The sequence below is a fragment of the Chiroxiphia lanceolata genome, chromosome 7 (genome assembly GCF_009829145.1).
Source record: "Chiroxiphia lanceolata isolate bChiLan1 chromosome 7, bChiLan1.pri, whole genome shotgun sequence".
In the NCBI taxonomy this organism is placed as follows: Eukaryota; Metazoa; Chordata; class Aves; order Passeriformes; family Pipridae; genus Chiroxiphia; species Chiroxiphia lanceolata.
This window is the reverse complement of record NC_045643.1, coordinates 18,865,979-18,882,852: the sequence shown is the minus strand read 5'-3', so window position 1 is coordinate 18,882,852 and position 16,874 is coordinate 18,865,979. Positions and strand designations below refer to the sequence as shown.

The following is a 16,874-nucleotide window of genomic DNA, read 5'->3' as shown; positions in this document are numbered from 1 at the left end:
TTCTCAGATGGGCATACAAGTCAGCAGCCTGATGACACACTCAACTTACCATCAGTGCCAGGAACAATAAACCTACTACTCTAGTGCACTAGTACATTACCTCCAAGGCGACACACATTCTCACAAGATTGCTGCAGAATTTCCCCACCCAACCATTTTAAACAAATTATAGATGCCTGGAGCAGCTATCTGTAGGCAGCATACACATGGCTGGCTCAACCTCCATCAAACATTCTTACCTATCAGGCTCAGAAAAATGATAGGAGAAAAACAAAGTTTCTAGGCAATACTCCATATCATATAAGGAGAAAGAATACTTTAAATTATAAACACTACGATGTCTTGTTGGTGGCCCACTGTAAGGATGAGCTCAGTACTCCAAGTAAACCTTGAGGTAGTACCTATTATTTATTTTGACTTAGCAGCTCCCTAAGAAGCAGAGTGGAAACCTCACACAATTCCAGTGCCAACAACGTGTTAACAGAGTTTGCCATTGCTTCTCACCAGCGATGAAACATCAATCATGCTTGTTAGGGACACAAAAATATAAAAGTGGCAAGTCCTAAGTAGCAGCAAAAGCATACTAAAGGTTTGTTGTTTATCAGGGTGGTTTTGCAGTTTCTTCTGTCTACTCAGTAATCTACTGTCCCATTTGTAGATATTTCAGGCCTAATGCACATAATGCATTTTAACATTTATGTTGCTGGTTTTCATTATTTCTGCAAATAGCATATTTTCACTTTGAAGCCTAAAATAAAGAATCACAGTTAAAGGCAGAAAAACTTTTTTGTAGCACCTGATGCCACAGAAGTATATTAAAAGTGATCCAAATGTAAAGTAATACAATAATTAATTTGACATGAAAAAGCCAAATTAGAAATAGCTACATAGTATTTCTACATTTATTTTAAAAGGATTAGTGAATCTATTTAAAGTTAAGATTAATGACAGCCTTAACAAAAAATTCCTTTTCTGTTCCCTGTTGTTGAACTATGGTTTTGAACTTAGTATTATTACGGAGTTGCCACCCTGCATTGTTCACATGTATTTAAAACTGTGGTTTAAGCCTGAAAAGATCATACCAAAACAAAAAAAAAGACAAAAGGAAGTGGTGTTTCCTACATTATCTGCATGTGTTAAGTAAAAGACACCTTGAAAACAGGCACTAACAGCAACCAGGAAGCCAAAAAAATAGCAGTTCTGGTTTATAGCACACTTAATAAAAATACAGTGTTTTTCTTATATCCTCAGCTCTGTAGACATGTGATTGTATTTTTCTGTTTACATTATAAAAGGTTTCCAGCCTTTATGGTTGCAAATAATATTTTAGAATGCAGAACTTTTACAATTAAATCCAAATCCTACCATTTTCAATCCAACTGCCCTTTCAGAAACGGTGGAGAAGTGAGTACTAGGAGTGATCCATGTTTCCTGATGCTCAAAAATAAAGCACTAATAACAACAGATATTCAACCCCTTCCTCTTGTTCTTCTTGCTCATCTTCTTCCAGTGTTCTCAAACTCTACATCCTGATTAGAGGAATCCTGAACTTTCTCTCCCAGATTAAAACTGGTTTAAGAAAATAGATGGGCAAGACTTCAGTATCACTGTACACCCAACTTCTGAAACTATTAAATTGATGTTTATTATTTCAGTTCACCAATATCATATAATTTTCAAATAGTTGCATTACTAGGCATCTGATTGCTTTCCTCCTCCTCAATACTTCTGAAGAAGACGGCTATTATACTCTGCAAGATATTTGTAATTAGATTTTGAGCTGCAGGATGTTTTTAAAAGCCTTATGTTCAGTTCCATAAATATTTTCCAATTATCTCCAAAATAATTCTGAGTGCACAAGAATCACGAACAAATTCAGCTCTATCTTTCTATCTGTATCTGCATGTGTACTTAACGAAAAAAGCATCTCTGAAATTCTCCAGTTTATCAGAGAATGGCTTTCTTTGTGGTGAGTCTACAAGGAAGAACAGCTGGGAAAAGCCTTGAAAAACTGATGCAGTCCAGATCATTGTATCGTGTGCCAAAGAGATAAATTACAAAGAATCTTTTTACTTCCAGTTAGACAACCTGTTTTTCAGAGAAGTTTCACTCATAGTCACAGATTTCATCTTTTAGCCACAGTAAGGATTATCTGCTTCAACACTGGAAAAACACAAATAGCCTGAGCAAATTCAGGTGTGCTTTAACCTGAATTCAGGTCAAAAGACCTGCACAGAAGAGAGATAATATTCCTTAGTACAACAGTATAAATTTTATGGAGTGTTTTCAAATATTTCACTCTCGAAGCAGCTTAGGCAGTTACATCCCATGATCAAAAGAGCAAAGCACTTGCCAGTTTTCTCTGGCTACAGACAGAAACCCGTAACAAGAAAACAGTGCATGAGAAAAAAATCACTTTTCTTCATCAGCTTTAGCTGTTACCTTTTAAATATTTTATGGTTAATGCACTATTATAAGGGCTCATCAGCAACACATTTTGCATAAAATATTCACCTAGGAAGCATTTATGAAGATGTAGAATCACTTGATCAGAAAAATACATCCTATTTCTCTATTTCTACATGAATTAAAAAGTAACAAACTACACTATCAGTTGTATCACTGGGTTATTAAAATAGTAATTTTACTGCTTTTTATTCACCAGGCTGACAGCAAGTCCAGTGTACTAAGTACGCTGTGCAGTTTGCTCATACTAAGTAGGGACAATTTCTCGTTGCAATGAACCTACTATACAAATGCTGCAGAATACTAACTGCATATTTATGGAAGTCATTCATACAGGGTTTCTGGATGTCCAAAACTCCTGGAAAACTGTCCCAAAGCATTAAGAAAGCAGATGATATTAAAGTGACAGAAGGCTTTATGTTTCAACAATTCCAACTAACATATGATATTGCACAGACAAGTACTTTGATTAGCATAGCATAGCTGACAAGTATTTCTATAAAACAGTTTCTAAAGAATCATAAACTCTTGCTCCTCTTCTAAGATAGTTCTTCTGTAATACAATTTAATTAATAGTTTCATCATTGGAGAGTTGGAAGCTCAACATTTTAAGAGACAAGTGGCAGACTGAGGCTCAAGAGGACTGTAAAATGCTAACGTGCTTTAGCATGGTCCAAAATCGTGTCAGTAAACAAATCCTAAATAGCAGATGTGAACCCAACTAGACCAAATTGCTTTCAAGTACAGAGTCAGTTCTAAAATTCAACAAGTATACTTAACTTTCTCCAGATAACTGAAAATTTGAGTAGATGAGAATATTTTTTGAAAATGCATTATGTCACACAAGGCCAGTGTTGGGTTCAAGTTACTGGTCTAACAGACAGATCCAAGTTAATTCTGTCCCTTGCTCCAGATGCACAGTGCAGGAAAACCTCAGTAAATCCATGTTGCTTCTGGCAAGACTTACTGGTTTGAGTTAGCTTTGGCATCAATGCAATCACATCCACAGAGCATTTCATCTGAGCTAGAAAATCTTGACTGGTGTTTGTTCCCATAACCAACATGGTTTACCTGCAGACTTGGATACATTACACAGTCTGTAGCAGACTTGACTTGTCTGACAGCAATTCTCACACCGTCTAAACTTCTTCCATTACAGTACATTTCTAATAATTTACTAAAACTTTTAATTTTAAGACTTATTTTTCTATATTGTCCTGTTTCCACATGAAACTAAACTCTGTGCCTTTCTGTTTATGTGCTATGAAAACGAAAGAGTGCAGGACTCATGCATAAAACAGCCTCTGAAGGCCAGAAGATTGACTTGGAAATTGCCTGAAGGGTTACCAAATTCTGAACATCACATATCGTCACTGCCATTTTTCACACATGTATTAATCTGTATGTTATGCATATGAAGTAAACAGCCCATGTTACAAACAAGAATTAAAAAAGGCAAAAAAGCAGCAGTAAATGTGGGAACTGTAGCACAAAAAATATGTACTATGTTATGTTGCAACATACAGTAATAACTGCAATATAATTAATTTCGTAAAAAACCAAGAAACCAACAGTAAATTTTAAGTTCCCTAAGGAATTTCCTATTCAAGATTTATCAGCCCTATTAAAAAAATTCAGCAAGATATAGAAAAACATGCAATTTTCTGTTTTACAATTTTTCTTGTTTGTGTTGTTCTTTTAGACTTTAATTTAATTACACACTCATAAAAGTAACAATCCTCAGTCTGACTGAGCAATCTGTATAAAATTTGAAATGTATACAATTTTGTTCATTTATGGAACCAGCAATTTCAAGTGTGCTCATGAGAGCTACGAAGTTCAAATCCCCGTTTTGTGAGACTATTAAATACATCATCATTAACGTGGTCACACTGATTGCAGTAGTTTCTCCAATTCGTAATGACTGCATTTACTGACTTCATCTTTACGTAAATTCTAAAAGATTTTCTTTTCAAGATGTTGTGTATCCCAATTGCTTAGTATTTGACTCTTCAGTTAACGATGTAATTTAACAGACATCGTAAGTCAAGCAGTTTGTTTCCATAAAACGACCCTCGCATTTTTTTCAACAAGTTGAAACACTTTTCATACGAATGAAATAGTACAAACAGCAAGTGGTTACAAATCCAAGCATAGTTTGTATTTTCTTTATTAAGAGCTTTATTCTTTTGGATAGAAATAACATTTAATTCTCAATCCATTTTATTAAAATTCTTACCATTGATTTGTCTAATTTTCATAAACATGAAGTTTTAAAAATAAAGCCTACTCCTCCTGCAATGTTAATAACAGTTATTTAGCAATATCATAAAGCAGTATAGTTGGTCTAAAGAATTTTGTCTGATTACTAATTTATGTGATTAGGGGAAAAAAGGTAACAAAACTGAAGGTCATTATTTTCTTCCTAGTTTTTCAAATATATGATCTAGTCGTAAGTTACACTCATAACATTAAACATTTGCTCCTCAAGAAAAGGAACACTAACCTAGGAAATCAAAAGATTAGACCTCCTTAATTTCTATATTGAGCTCTTATTGTATCTAATGACAATTCTTCAAAGATATGTGGAGATCCAGAATGTATTTTAAAACTCCCCCATTGTTGAAGCAGTTTAAAGTCCAGGACATAAAATTTCACTTAGGATGACACTGAGCAAAACATCATTGTATAAACTACCTCAGGAAAATGAAAAATCTTGATTCAAGATGACAGAGCAGAACATATTTTGTCTCTGTGTACTTCTTAAGCTTGTATCACTTGAAAAAAAAGTTCTACTCATGCAAACTCTTAGGAAAACAGTACAGTACTGCACAATATACATTTCTATGCACCTGTGGTCAGGAACCATTATTATGACTGATACTATCATAATCACTTTCTTAAACTGTTTTTCTTTAGGTATTCTTACCAAATGTTACTTCTCCATTGCCATTCCTGTCAAATAACTGAAAAGCAACAATGAATATTGCATCTGGAGTACACAAAACAGATTCAAATGCCAAAAATTCTTGAAACGAAATTAACCTACAAAGGAAAACACAGAAGTTACAAAGATTTAAAAAAATATTCATAATAACAATGATCATTTGCACTTGATACTCTAGAAAACTATATGATCCACATATTAAAATAAAATTCTAACATAAAATAATTAAGACTCTAGAAACTGAAAAGTATTTGTTACATTTAAGTAGTTACTTAACCTTCATGCAACTTTCTTCCTCTATAAAGCAACTGAATTCTTCATATCCATCAAAACCAAAACATAATCAATTCCCACTGAACACCTATAATTCATTACTTTTGTAATTCTAAATGTAAGCACACAGCACTAAAAATTAAGATATAAAAACACAGAAATTCTATTACCATGAAATCTACAGGTCTGACATTGTATTACTATATATATTTCTACTGAGAAAGAAAAGATACTTTAATTCAAGTACAGGAATATACTACAAAACATACATTTTCTTAAAACAATGTATAACGTTCATTAAAAAAAACAGGGTCAGAAAAAGTTAAACTTTACTACGCATACGGAAAGAATATTACACCTCAAATATAATGTGAACTGCCAAGTCATGTACTTGGGGACAATAAAGAATGTAGGAACATCTGGACACAAGAACAGTCAGACATGACAAGGCAGGGAAGGACTTCAGTGTAACAGCAGATCACAAGATTCTGAGTTGTTTATGCAAGACAGTTGCTACACAGAAAAAAGCCAACTCAGGATGCATTAGGAAAGTTGTTTCTGTGCAAGATAAGGAAGCAGCGATAGCCCCAGATAAGGTTCCCACATCATCTCTGCAACACTGCAGAGAAATCCAAGTCCCTGTGGTCACTACATATAAACTCAGACTTGAATGCACAGATGATTTGTTAGGATAACAATAAGTACTTTTACTAGAGGCACTCAGCTTATTCTGACTAACAGAAAAACAAAATATTTAGAAGATGTCCGAATGCCGCATGCATAAAGAGTTGCAGAAAGATAAGCCTTAAGCTAAGACAAAGGATAATGCTGGCACAAAAAATGATGGGATATATATTTTAGCATCAAATAAATTATCAATGGCAATAAGAATTTCAATTACATTTCTTTAATTAAACAAAAAATTACTATTTCAGTAAATGCTATTAAAACATAGAATATCACTGTAGATGGTGCATTTTCCTAGAAAATGTACACAATTGATCTGAATTTAGTACTCTTCAAAGGATATCATCAGTTTATAGTGATTACTTCACACAACACTGCTTAGTGCTAATGAGTCAAGTATAAATTCTGTTCCCTACAAAGAAAAAAAAAACCCAGAAGAAAATCAAGCTACACTATTCATTACTTTATCTAGTCTTTCTCTATCAAAGTACACAAGAAGCAGAATTGAGATACGTTAAAAAAAGGTTACATATGTTAACATCCTTGCATATAGATATTACACAGGAAATACAGAAAAAAATAGTGATTTTGAAAATAATTAAGATCTGGCAAATACAGAATTATGGTATTAATGTGTCGCATTTCAGCCACAAAAATCAGAGATATGAGAATGGTTCTTCGGATGCAAAGTCAATCTCATCCGAAGGATGACCTTGGTAAACAAGGGGTTAGTATGAAAGAAACAGATGATCCTTTAAAACAATTGTAAATACTATAATTTCAAAATATACCTCACATAAAAGCATAAAGCTGACATACAAATTAATTCCTAATCAGGAAGCTTTACAACTGACAAAATCAAGTGGTGATCTCTGTAGAACGCATTCGTAGAAGCCTGAACCTGAAAGAAGACGTCTTCAGAGGTCTCACTTAAACAGTGCCTACAGCAAAAGGAGATAGACACATTCAACTGCCTTTCCATATATTCAACTTGCAATGTCTAAGAGCAGGGATATCCTCCATGATCCTCCATTAGCCATTAGCGGGGAGATAACAGGAACTGGATTAAACGGAATGATGGAGCTTCCCACCTGATCACTACTCAAGTATCACCCAGTGAACCCACTGCACTACAGAGTCCATAACGATATCAAATCACTCACCTTTCATTTAATTTGTAACATTTTTTAAAAAATTTCTTTTCCTCTTATTTCCTCTCTACTTTTACCCTCCAAAAGCACACCAAGTAACCCGTGTGTTTACAGTTCTTCTCTATCTTTCCTTTTTTCCTACTACAACTCTTTGTTCATTTTTCCCCACACAACACAGTTTTTTAGACATTATGTATAGCTCTGCTGTGACTCTCCACTATGTGAAATACCAACTCTTTCTTCAGAACTTTGCTCAAGAATGTATTTCCAGATTTAAGGATGATACGATGACAAAAACAGTATGTAGAAACAAGCAATTAAAATGAAGAATTTTGAATTACTACTGTGAAATTTTGAAGGCCTGAAGGGAGAAAAAATCTTTTATTTTACAATTGCAATACCTACTAATGGTAATTGACTTATATAATTGAGAAACTGGTTTAGGCACATATATATATATAAGTACATTATTCAGAGAGGGTATTTATCCTAATTTCAAAACCAGTGCCAGCAGCCTGAAGACATAGGAATGTTTACAGCATCAGTGAAATCCTGCTGTATTAAACAGGCAAGAGACAAGGAAGTTTAGGTGAAATTCTGATTTAGAGATCATTGCATTAATTGCTAAGAACATGCATATTTAACAATGAGGAATAAACATTTTGAAAGTGAACAGTCTTTTGTTTTATAAACTGCCTTACTGAGTTCCACTAAAGAAAACCAGTCTTGTACTGCAGTAACGGGAGAAGGCAACAGTACTCTGGAACAGTTAAATAAGGATCAGGTTACTATCAGAAAAAAAGTAAAAAACCATTTTTTTTTAAACACACGCCTACAGAGAGCCAGTTCCAAAATGTCCTTTTTTTTTTTTTTTTTGTGAAGTGCCAAACTTAAACCTAAAAGACATAAAAAAATATTAACAATGAAAGCAAGCAAGAACACTGTGACTATTTATTTGAAGAGCAAGCAAGGCTAAGAGACTATGACAGTAGATACAGAACTGAAATCTTGTAAGAGAACCCAAAGTTTCTCAATGACTTGCTACATGATGTTGGGCTGTCATTTAATTTACAAATGTATGTATGGAATAGGGCTTCCTTGCACTTCTTTATAACTTATGTCCTCGGAAAGATGCGATGCATTCTGGAATTCAGTTGAAGATTACAATAATTATTCATGCTACAGATTAAACTCTCTATGCAGATTATATAGTTATTAGTGAGTGGATTTTGATATATTAAAACTCACCCCAAATGAAAGAATGTGAATGTAGAAGTAAATAAATAAACTGATGATGATGGGGGTATAACAAATTCTTCACATGAAATACAGATTATGGAGAAATATTTAAAACATTTAGAAAAATAAGTTTCAGACAAGTATTCAAGCAGATAAACATTTTGCACTGCAGACTATATGGTAGTGCAGAATAAAAATCCCATTCTTCCCATACAGAAGCCGATAAAGCACACTTACCCATATTTGATTAATTCACTTCAAATATTACCCAGATTAAAAAAAAAAATAAAAAACCCCACTAAACAAACCAAAAAATCCCTTTATATTCAATTCACAGGGAAAGCAACAAAAAGTGATGCCTCAAAGTTCTGTTCTAGCAATAAAACAAATTATTGATTTCTTACTGCAAGAAAGATCCTTTTATAAGACATTTTCTGAAGAAATGCATACCATAAAAGATAACCAACAGCTTTTTGAGAGGAACAAGATACAAAGCTTGTTGGTTTACTAGTCATCAAATAGACTATTATTTCAACAGATACATACAAAATATCCTTTCCAATCCGAAACAGAGCAACAAACTGCAGCCATGTACTGGAAACAGAGACAGGTTATTTAGATTTACAAAATACATGCACATTCAAATGTATTAGCAAAGTAGTGCAGCTTCATAAAAAGAAAAATCATGTAACACATCAAACGGAAGATCCTACTTTCATCATTTAGTGTAAAAAGTATATAGCATATATAATTTCACTTGTATAGCACAGATACTGTGCAGCAAGCTGCTCAAGACAATAAGTAAATTAATAAAATATTCTAAAGCAGAACACAGGGAAACAAAAACATTTAAGTTCAATTTAAAATAAGTTACATCTATACATTTACAAATGTTTACTATTTTAACAGCATTTTCTTCCATACCAAATACCCACTCACTTCTGCATTCTTGACCTCTTCTCTGATCCATTTTAACTTTGTCAATTTACTTCAACAATGTCCATACATCCTACTACAATTCAAGGCCAAAACTAGAAGCCTACACACAGCAAAAGAAAAGGCTCCTTGGAAGACAAATGAGTTAGGGGGTACTACCTCAGCGGAGCAGATGTTTTGCAAATTGATTTGAGAGAACTGTCTAGAAGCAAGCAGGATCATCTGTAAGTAGCACTGGAAAAGCTTTATGTGCCGTGACCTTATCTTCATTAGGCAAACACCTTCTTCCTGAGTAGAGTCATTCATGTTTCTCTTTTCTAAGAGTCAGCACTTTAAAAAAGACCTCAATGGTTTGATTTGAATTGCACACTACAGAAATAAGAATGCTCTTCCATATTTTCATGTTCAATTACAGGTACTGAAGATGCTATACAGTATCTAATCATGGACATAGACACAAAGAAAAGAACTCTGAGGCAATCATACTACGCTGAACTTCCCTGCAGTTCGACTTCCTCGGCATTTGTAGTATTTATTAAAATGTCACTAAAACAAATCTGAACTTAAAAAAAAATCCATGTTAAACACCACCTTTTTTTCCCAGTTTTCCCAAATCTATAGTCTACTGTACTTGTAAACAAACTTATCTAAATAAGCTTAAAGTGTAATAAAATCAATAATGTATTTTAGAAGATGAAGTTATCCAACTCACGACTCACGCGTGTACTAATGCATTACAAGTTTCAAATGGAAAGCAAAATTCTCACCCATCCTTAGTTTGATCTGCCACTCCAGCCAACAGCTGCACTGTTTTAGGATTGTGATGTGGATCTGTATGAAGTCCTAGATATTTCTGCACAAAATCTTCTGGGGTCATGTAATGCTCACCATCTTTCTCAACACTTGCATACTACAGTAAAAATAAAAAAACATAACCACACAAACAAAGATTAATCCATTTAAATGCTAATTATTGGTGATTAACAAACTAGTAACTTTACTGAATGTAACTTAAAATGTTGAACAACTGTCTGCACATAACTGCTCTGAAATTAAAGTCCTCGATTAAACTAACAGTGTTACTGTACTAGTTTTATACTACCAACAATCAGATATCCCTGCAGAATATATATGTTCACATAACGATCAATATCTTCTAATTAAAAGACAATTATATATTTTCAGAAACTGTCAGGTATTACAACCATGCTGTAGCTTTCCATTTGCTGAAAACACAGCATGTAAGTTTTCCTGCCATTTCTAGTAGCAGATATTTTCTGAATAATTGTTCTTGATAGTTACTACAATTATTTTGGAAAACATATATTATTTCTTTTCTCTTTTTGTGAGAAATAAACTTCCAGATTAATTTTTATCCTGAAACAAATGATTTTAAGTAAAAATTCACACACACAAAAATAGGATTTGAGTAAATCGAAATGTTATTTCTTTCAATTTTACTAGCATTGAATTTTAAAATAAAAATCATAGGCAGATTTAAAATTTTATTATTGATTTGCATTAGAAGTAATGATTTTTAATTTATTTGTAAAAATGTGTTACGCTTTTCTAAGTCCTAGCAAATAAGCATTCTCTGCAGAAAAAGAAACGGCGGTGCCTCCAAATATCTAAAGTGCAACATCTATGCTAATGAATTCAAACTTCAACTAATGGCCTTTTCCACTGTATGCTGCAGTACCTTGATTCAGCTGACACAGCTTTACATGAAAGTGTCAGCTCTCAAAACAGACGCTTACTCTGCCAGGTACCCACAGGAATTACAGTATTAACAATAAGATGTACACACAATACCTGTTAAGGTGTAACACTCCGTTAAGGTAAAGGGAATCATTCTCATGTCTCATACTTGTTTCACCACCAGTTCAGTCTGGACACACTTTAGGCAGAAAGGAGCTTGCACCAGCATCAGTGCCTGCTTCAGCACCTCCTGTATCCCTTCCACAATACCAGTCCCTCACATCCCCTCATCACCTCTCCCTCTTCCACCCTAGAGCTGTGATGACAGCTATTTGCAAGACTGCACTGTGAACCAGATTACTGAATTTACACAGAACTAAACCAGATTATTTCCACAAAAACAGGAACAAAAAACAGTGGACAGGAATCCTTTAATTCAGCACTGCTGCCAACATGATAGCATAAGGAAATTGTGGCTTCCTTGAATCAACTCTGAAAGGTTCTCTTCCCAGTCGTACACACAAGTGACTGAAAATGCATTACGAAGCACAATTCTGCTGCAAGACATGAAATCCAAAGAAAATGTTATGTATGAAGGACCATCAAACATGCAGAGTATTGAGCATATCTTCAAGAATATGTCAACTGTATGACAGCAGAGGTGCATATCAAAGACAGTCAAAATCTAAACACCATCATCTTTTTTTCTCCAGATAACAATTTATCTGACTGTATTATAAACAATTATTTGTTTTACAATAAAAAATGTGTCCAGGAAGTTTTATTACAAAAATTTTGAGACAAAAATAATTAACTGACAGATACATTGAGCTCCATATGAGAAGGTCATGGTATTTTGGAAGAGCTTGGCAGCAAGCCAATAAATTAAGGCCTAACAAAGTAGCCAGGCATGTAAATACATTTGTCCTCAGGTTACCTTTTCACCATTCAACTTAAATCAAGACTCTTTTAGCACAAAATAAGCAAATGTAAATTATGACTAAATATGAATGTAAAATATAACACATCAATTAAATCTGTATTTTCCTCAGTCCTGAATGCTATAACACAAAATTCTTACTATACGTTTATAGACTGTCTTGGGTAAGCACTTGATGAATTTGCATGAGACTTTTAAAATTCATCCCATAAAATGAACACACAAACCCTCTACTCTAGTTGTACAATCTAATGCTAGGTACCCACCACACTTTCAGAAACAGTGTTTTGTTTTTAAAATTGGTTAGTTTTCAATTTAAAGGAGTTTTCTATCCCAATGATTTTATCTGGGCAGAAGAGAGAGAAGTTCCAAAGCAGAAGAGACCTACAGGCACTATCAACATTACATTTTTAAAATCAAGCTAAGCTATGAGCAAGAGACTCAGGTAATTTTTAAGCGGTGGTGGGGAAAGTTTCCTGTGTTAAAACAGGGAATTTGTTTTTGTTTCTTTCTTCACCTTGTTGGAACAGGTTACACTTGAACTCAGCAGGCAGGGAATAATTCAACTATATTTCCCAAAGACTGACTGTGTCTTCCCTAAGAAAAAAGAATGAAGGTTCACTAAGAAATCTAGCAGCTGTGTTTCTACCTAACTCTTTTATCCTTCAGGGATAATTTGTTATCCAATATGTTCTTTTATGGTTGTTACTGAAGCCTGTTTAGCAAACACCTAAGCTACCTGATGGTGCACAGACAAAGAATTTCAATGCCTGCATTTCATAGTTACAGGATTACAGAGAAATAATAGCACATCTTTTTAATGCAAGTAAAATGTTAGGGTTTTAACAGTTAAAAATAGTAAAAATAAACATATAGCAAGCTTTTGGAAATCCACTAATACAACGTAAACTACATGGACAGAGGGCACATAGCTCTTTAGAAGACATGCATGAAGAGAAGGAAATTTAAGTACACTCTCTGTGATTAAGGTGGATGGTGATGAGGCCTACAGTTCACATCTTCCCTTCTAACCATTTCCAAGGGATGCCAAATTTAGGAAGGAATGCATGACCTTTAGCTGAAGCTCACAGACAGGCCAGCACTCTCAGCAAAGAGCACAACACATTTGACCCCTGATGTGTGCAACACTAGCAGTATTTCTCTACAACTTAAGTCTTGGAAAGAATGATTCTCTTTTGATGTTTCTGAAGCTTGCAACTAAGTTCAATTGCTACCCATCAAACAGAAACACAATTTCAAACTCAATTTTAATCAAATATAATGCAAAATAAACTTTCTTTCTATGCTCTTTTTACTGCAAATCTCAAATACTTAAGGGGAGAGAGAAGAGTGTTCATTTTTTCCATCCCTCAGAGCATGCAACAATCCACAACTTAATCTGCATGTTTCTTAGAAGATAACAAGATAAGACATGGAGAAGACCAAGAAGCTGTTTTAAAACCAGACTGTCCCTCAGGCTGTTGGAAGACTTTTTGCTAGAAATTAAATGCTGGGATGTCACAGTTTGATGCCAGCATTCTAAGTTTTTGCACTCCAGCAATACTACCAGTGTAATCCAGTATACAAAAGCAAAAATCCACCAAAATCAGGGTTGGGATCTAACAACTCTCTCTCAGGCAAAAAGGTCTCTCTGACTACTTGTAATATGTGGAAAGTATTAGATAATACAGTAGAACCAGAAGTTACATGTCAAAAATAATAGATTTTATTATTTACAGTATTAGCTTTAATATTCATTTTATATTCTTAACTTTTTCACAGAGAAAACCTTCTTGAATATACTGTGTTAACACTCAATAGAAAAGGAAAAGAAGCTATTTTAGTGATTTTGAAATATCAGTGCCCCAACTATGGACCTAAAACACAGTTGTTGTTCTTATTCCATAGGCCTGATTCATAGCTTATTATCAAAGTTACAGGTTTGACTCGATTTTCCTTTCTGACTGTGCTTTACTGTAACTAAGGGAGTGTAAAAAGCTTCATGCTCTTATTTATATACATCTTAATTATAAGGCCCCACAAGGGATAATATTATGAAATGCATAAATCTTTAGTTATCAATTTTAAGTTCCAAAAACATTGCCAGCGGTCCATCCATTTGTGAGAGGAACACATATAAACCCCAAAGATAAAACATACAGGCAGAATAATTTTTTTGAATCTTGGAAAAGTATATTTTAAAAATAACATTACTTAGTTATAGCTATTTATTTTATAGAAAACTTGAAAATACTTCAGAAAAATATTTAGTATTATAATTTGGAAATGGTTAATCAGGATTTGTGTCACCAGCAGTTTCTGCTCGATGCCTGACAGCCTCTTCAATACACTGTGCCTGCAAAGTGAAGTTTTAAGTATCCCAGCAGCACAACATGTGTTTGATTCCATGGCAAACTGCTGGGAGGGCAAAAAGCAGAAGTCTGTCACTTAAACAACACTAGACAGATCTTTTTACCTGCAAAAAAATATTTCGTAGTTCGGCGGGGTCCGCTCTTTTGGCTGAGTGCACCTGTAAACACAAGCAAGATACTGCTTCGAGAGCCGTGCCACTGACAGAGCCCCGACACCACTCGCCGTAAGGGCGGCCATGGGGCGTCCCTTGAGACCCACAGGCCCAACCCCAGCCAAGACCGCGTTGTGCTGCTGTGGGACCGCACCAGGCTCGGAGCCGGTGACAGCTGTCAGCCCCGGGCTGCCTGCGAGAGCCGCGGCGCCCCGGCCCCGGAACGGCCCCTCGGAACGGCCCCGCCACGGCCCGCGGGCCAGGCCGGCTCCGCCACAACCCCCGCCACCTCCAGGGGCCCCGGCCCGCACCCCCCGCGGCACCGCGGCGGCGGAGGCAACGCGGGCTGTGCTGCCGCTCCCCCGGGCCGCCCCACCATCACCGCCGGCCGCTCCCCCTGGCCCCCGCCGGCTCCCTCAGCGCCGGCGGCGGCCACCGCCTCCTCCCGCCGCCCGCCCGCCCCCGGCCCCGCGCGGGGTCCGCCCGCTTCCTCCTGCCACAAGCGGCGGAGCGGGAGAGTCACCTTGACCGCCATGCTGCGCCCGCCGAGGAGGAGGAGGACGGGGAGGAGGAGGAGCCGCCCGCCCGCCGCGCCGCCGCAGCAGCCGCTGCCTCAGCGCAGCGCTGTGGGGGGAGCGCCGCGCCCGGCCCGGCCCGGCCCTGCCCGCTGCCCTCGGCGGCCGGTGCCGGACACCGCCGTTGGAGCCGTCTGGGGGCCGTGTCTGCCCCCACCGAGGCACCAGCGCCGCGGGTGCGGGTCCTGCTGGGGGCTGCCGGCAGCACTTCCACAGTGCAAACCCGAGCTTCTGTAAACGATGCTGAATCTCATTTCTGGCGTGACAGATGCAGCTGCTCTCCCAAGGGTCAGCTGACCTGTTGGTTCCAAGTTCATAGACTGATGTTCTGGCAGCTTGGCTGCAAATTAGTAGTAGCCCTGTATTTCAAACAAAGGAACCAGAGGCAAAGTTATCAGTCCTGGCTGGGATTCAGTAACTTCTGACAGGGTCTTTAGCAGTAGAGCACACTCGTGTTATATCTCAAAATGAAAAGCATACAGGCCACAGCCACAAGAAAGGACAAGTTCATGTTTCATTTGGACAGTTCCATCACAGTAAGTGCTTGTAAAACCTGGCTTAACTAATACTACATGTTCTGTCTTGCTGTATTATTTCAAGGCCCCAACAAGGTGTCTTTTATCACATGCCACTGGAAAATATAAAAAGGGCAGATTCTGGTACACGTCAAATAGCACAGCGAGATATAAAACTACAATACAGTAGTTGACAGTTTATAATAGTGGTCACAAAACGAGTCACTTTTCTTAAGTTTAAAACAACTAATTTTCTCTAGAAAACAGAACTTTTCTTGGCTATAGGTCAACAAAAATTCTCTGAATATAACTCAGAGTTCACATGCTATGTCACAACTGACAGCAAGAACAGTTTTGATAGAAATCTGCCTATTTGATAGGCATCTGATAGGCATTTGATAAGCATCTGACCACTAGAGTGTCTTGCTCAGCAAGTCCATAAATATATACTAATTGCAGAGTGTTGTGGTTTAACCCACCCAGCAGCCAAGCCCCACAAGAGCCACTCACTTCCCCATCAGCAGGACTGGGGGGAGAACAGGAAGGGTAAAAGCTGGAAAACTCGTGGGTTGAGATAAAGGCAGTTTAATAGGGAAAGCAAAAGCCATGCACACAAGCAAAGTCAGACAGGGAATTAATTCACTGCTTCCCATGGCAGGCAGGTGTTCAGCCATCTCCAGGAAAGTAGAGCCCCACCATGTATAACCACTTGGTAAGCCAAACATCATCACTCCAAACATCCCCCCTTCCTCCTTCTTTCCCCCACTTTCTATACCAAGCACGCCATATGGTCTGGAATATCCCTGTGGTCAGTTGGGGTCACCTGTCCCAGCTGTGTCTCCTCCCAGCCTCCCATGCACACACCTCCCCTCCCTGCCAGTGTGGCAGCACAAGAGAGCAGAAAAGGCCTTGGCTCTGCACAA

The 16,874-nt window shown here is 36.9% G+C and overlaps 1 protein-coding gene across 3 annotated transcripts in view; it reads right to left on the bottom strand.

Annotated features, from left to right (window-relative positions):
• Positions 1–15,461, bottom strand: part of SLC25A12 (solute carrier family 25 member 12) — a 48,790-nt gene extending 33,329 nt beyond the window's left edge. The window contains exons 1-4 of one of the 3 annotated variants that reach the window (XM_032692577.1): positions 15,385–15,461; positions 14,814–14,867; positions 10,467–10,609; positions 5,396–5,511 (exon numbers count right to left, since the gene is read on the bottom strand). In XM_032692577.1, coding sequence (XP_032548468.1) covers positions 5,396–5,511; positions 10,467–10,609; positions 14,814–14,867; positions 15,385–15,396 — 325 coding nt within the window. In that variant the 5' untranslated portion in view covers positions 15,397–15,461. Of the gene's footprint in view, positions 1–5,395; positions 5,512–10,466; positions 10,610–14,813; positions 14,868–15,237; positions 15,256–15,384 lie in introns of those variants that run through there. The other 2 variants (XM_032692578.1, XM_032692579.1) reach the window with 2 other exon arrangements.
• Between the last annotated feature and the right edge of the window lie 1,413 nt (positions 15,462–16,874).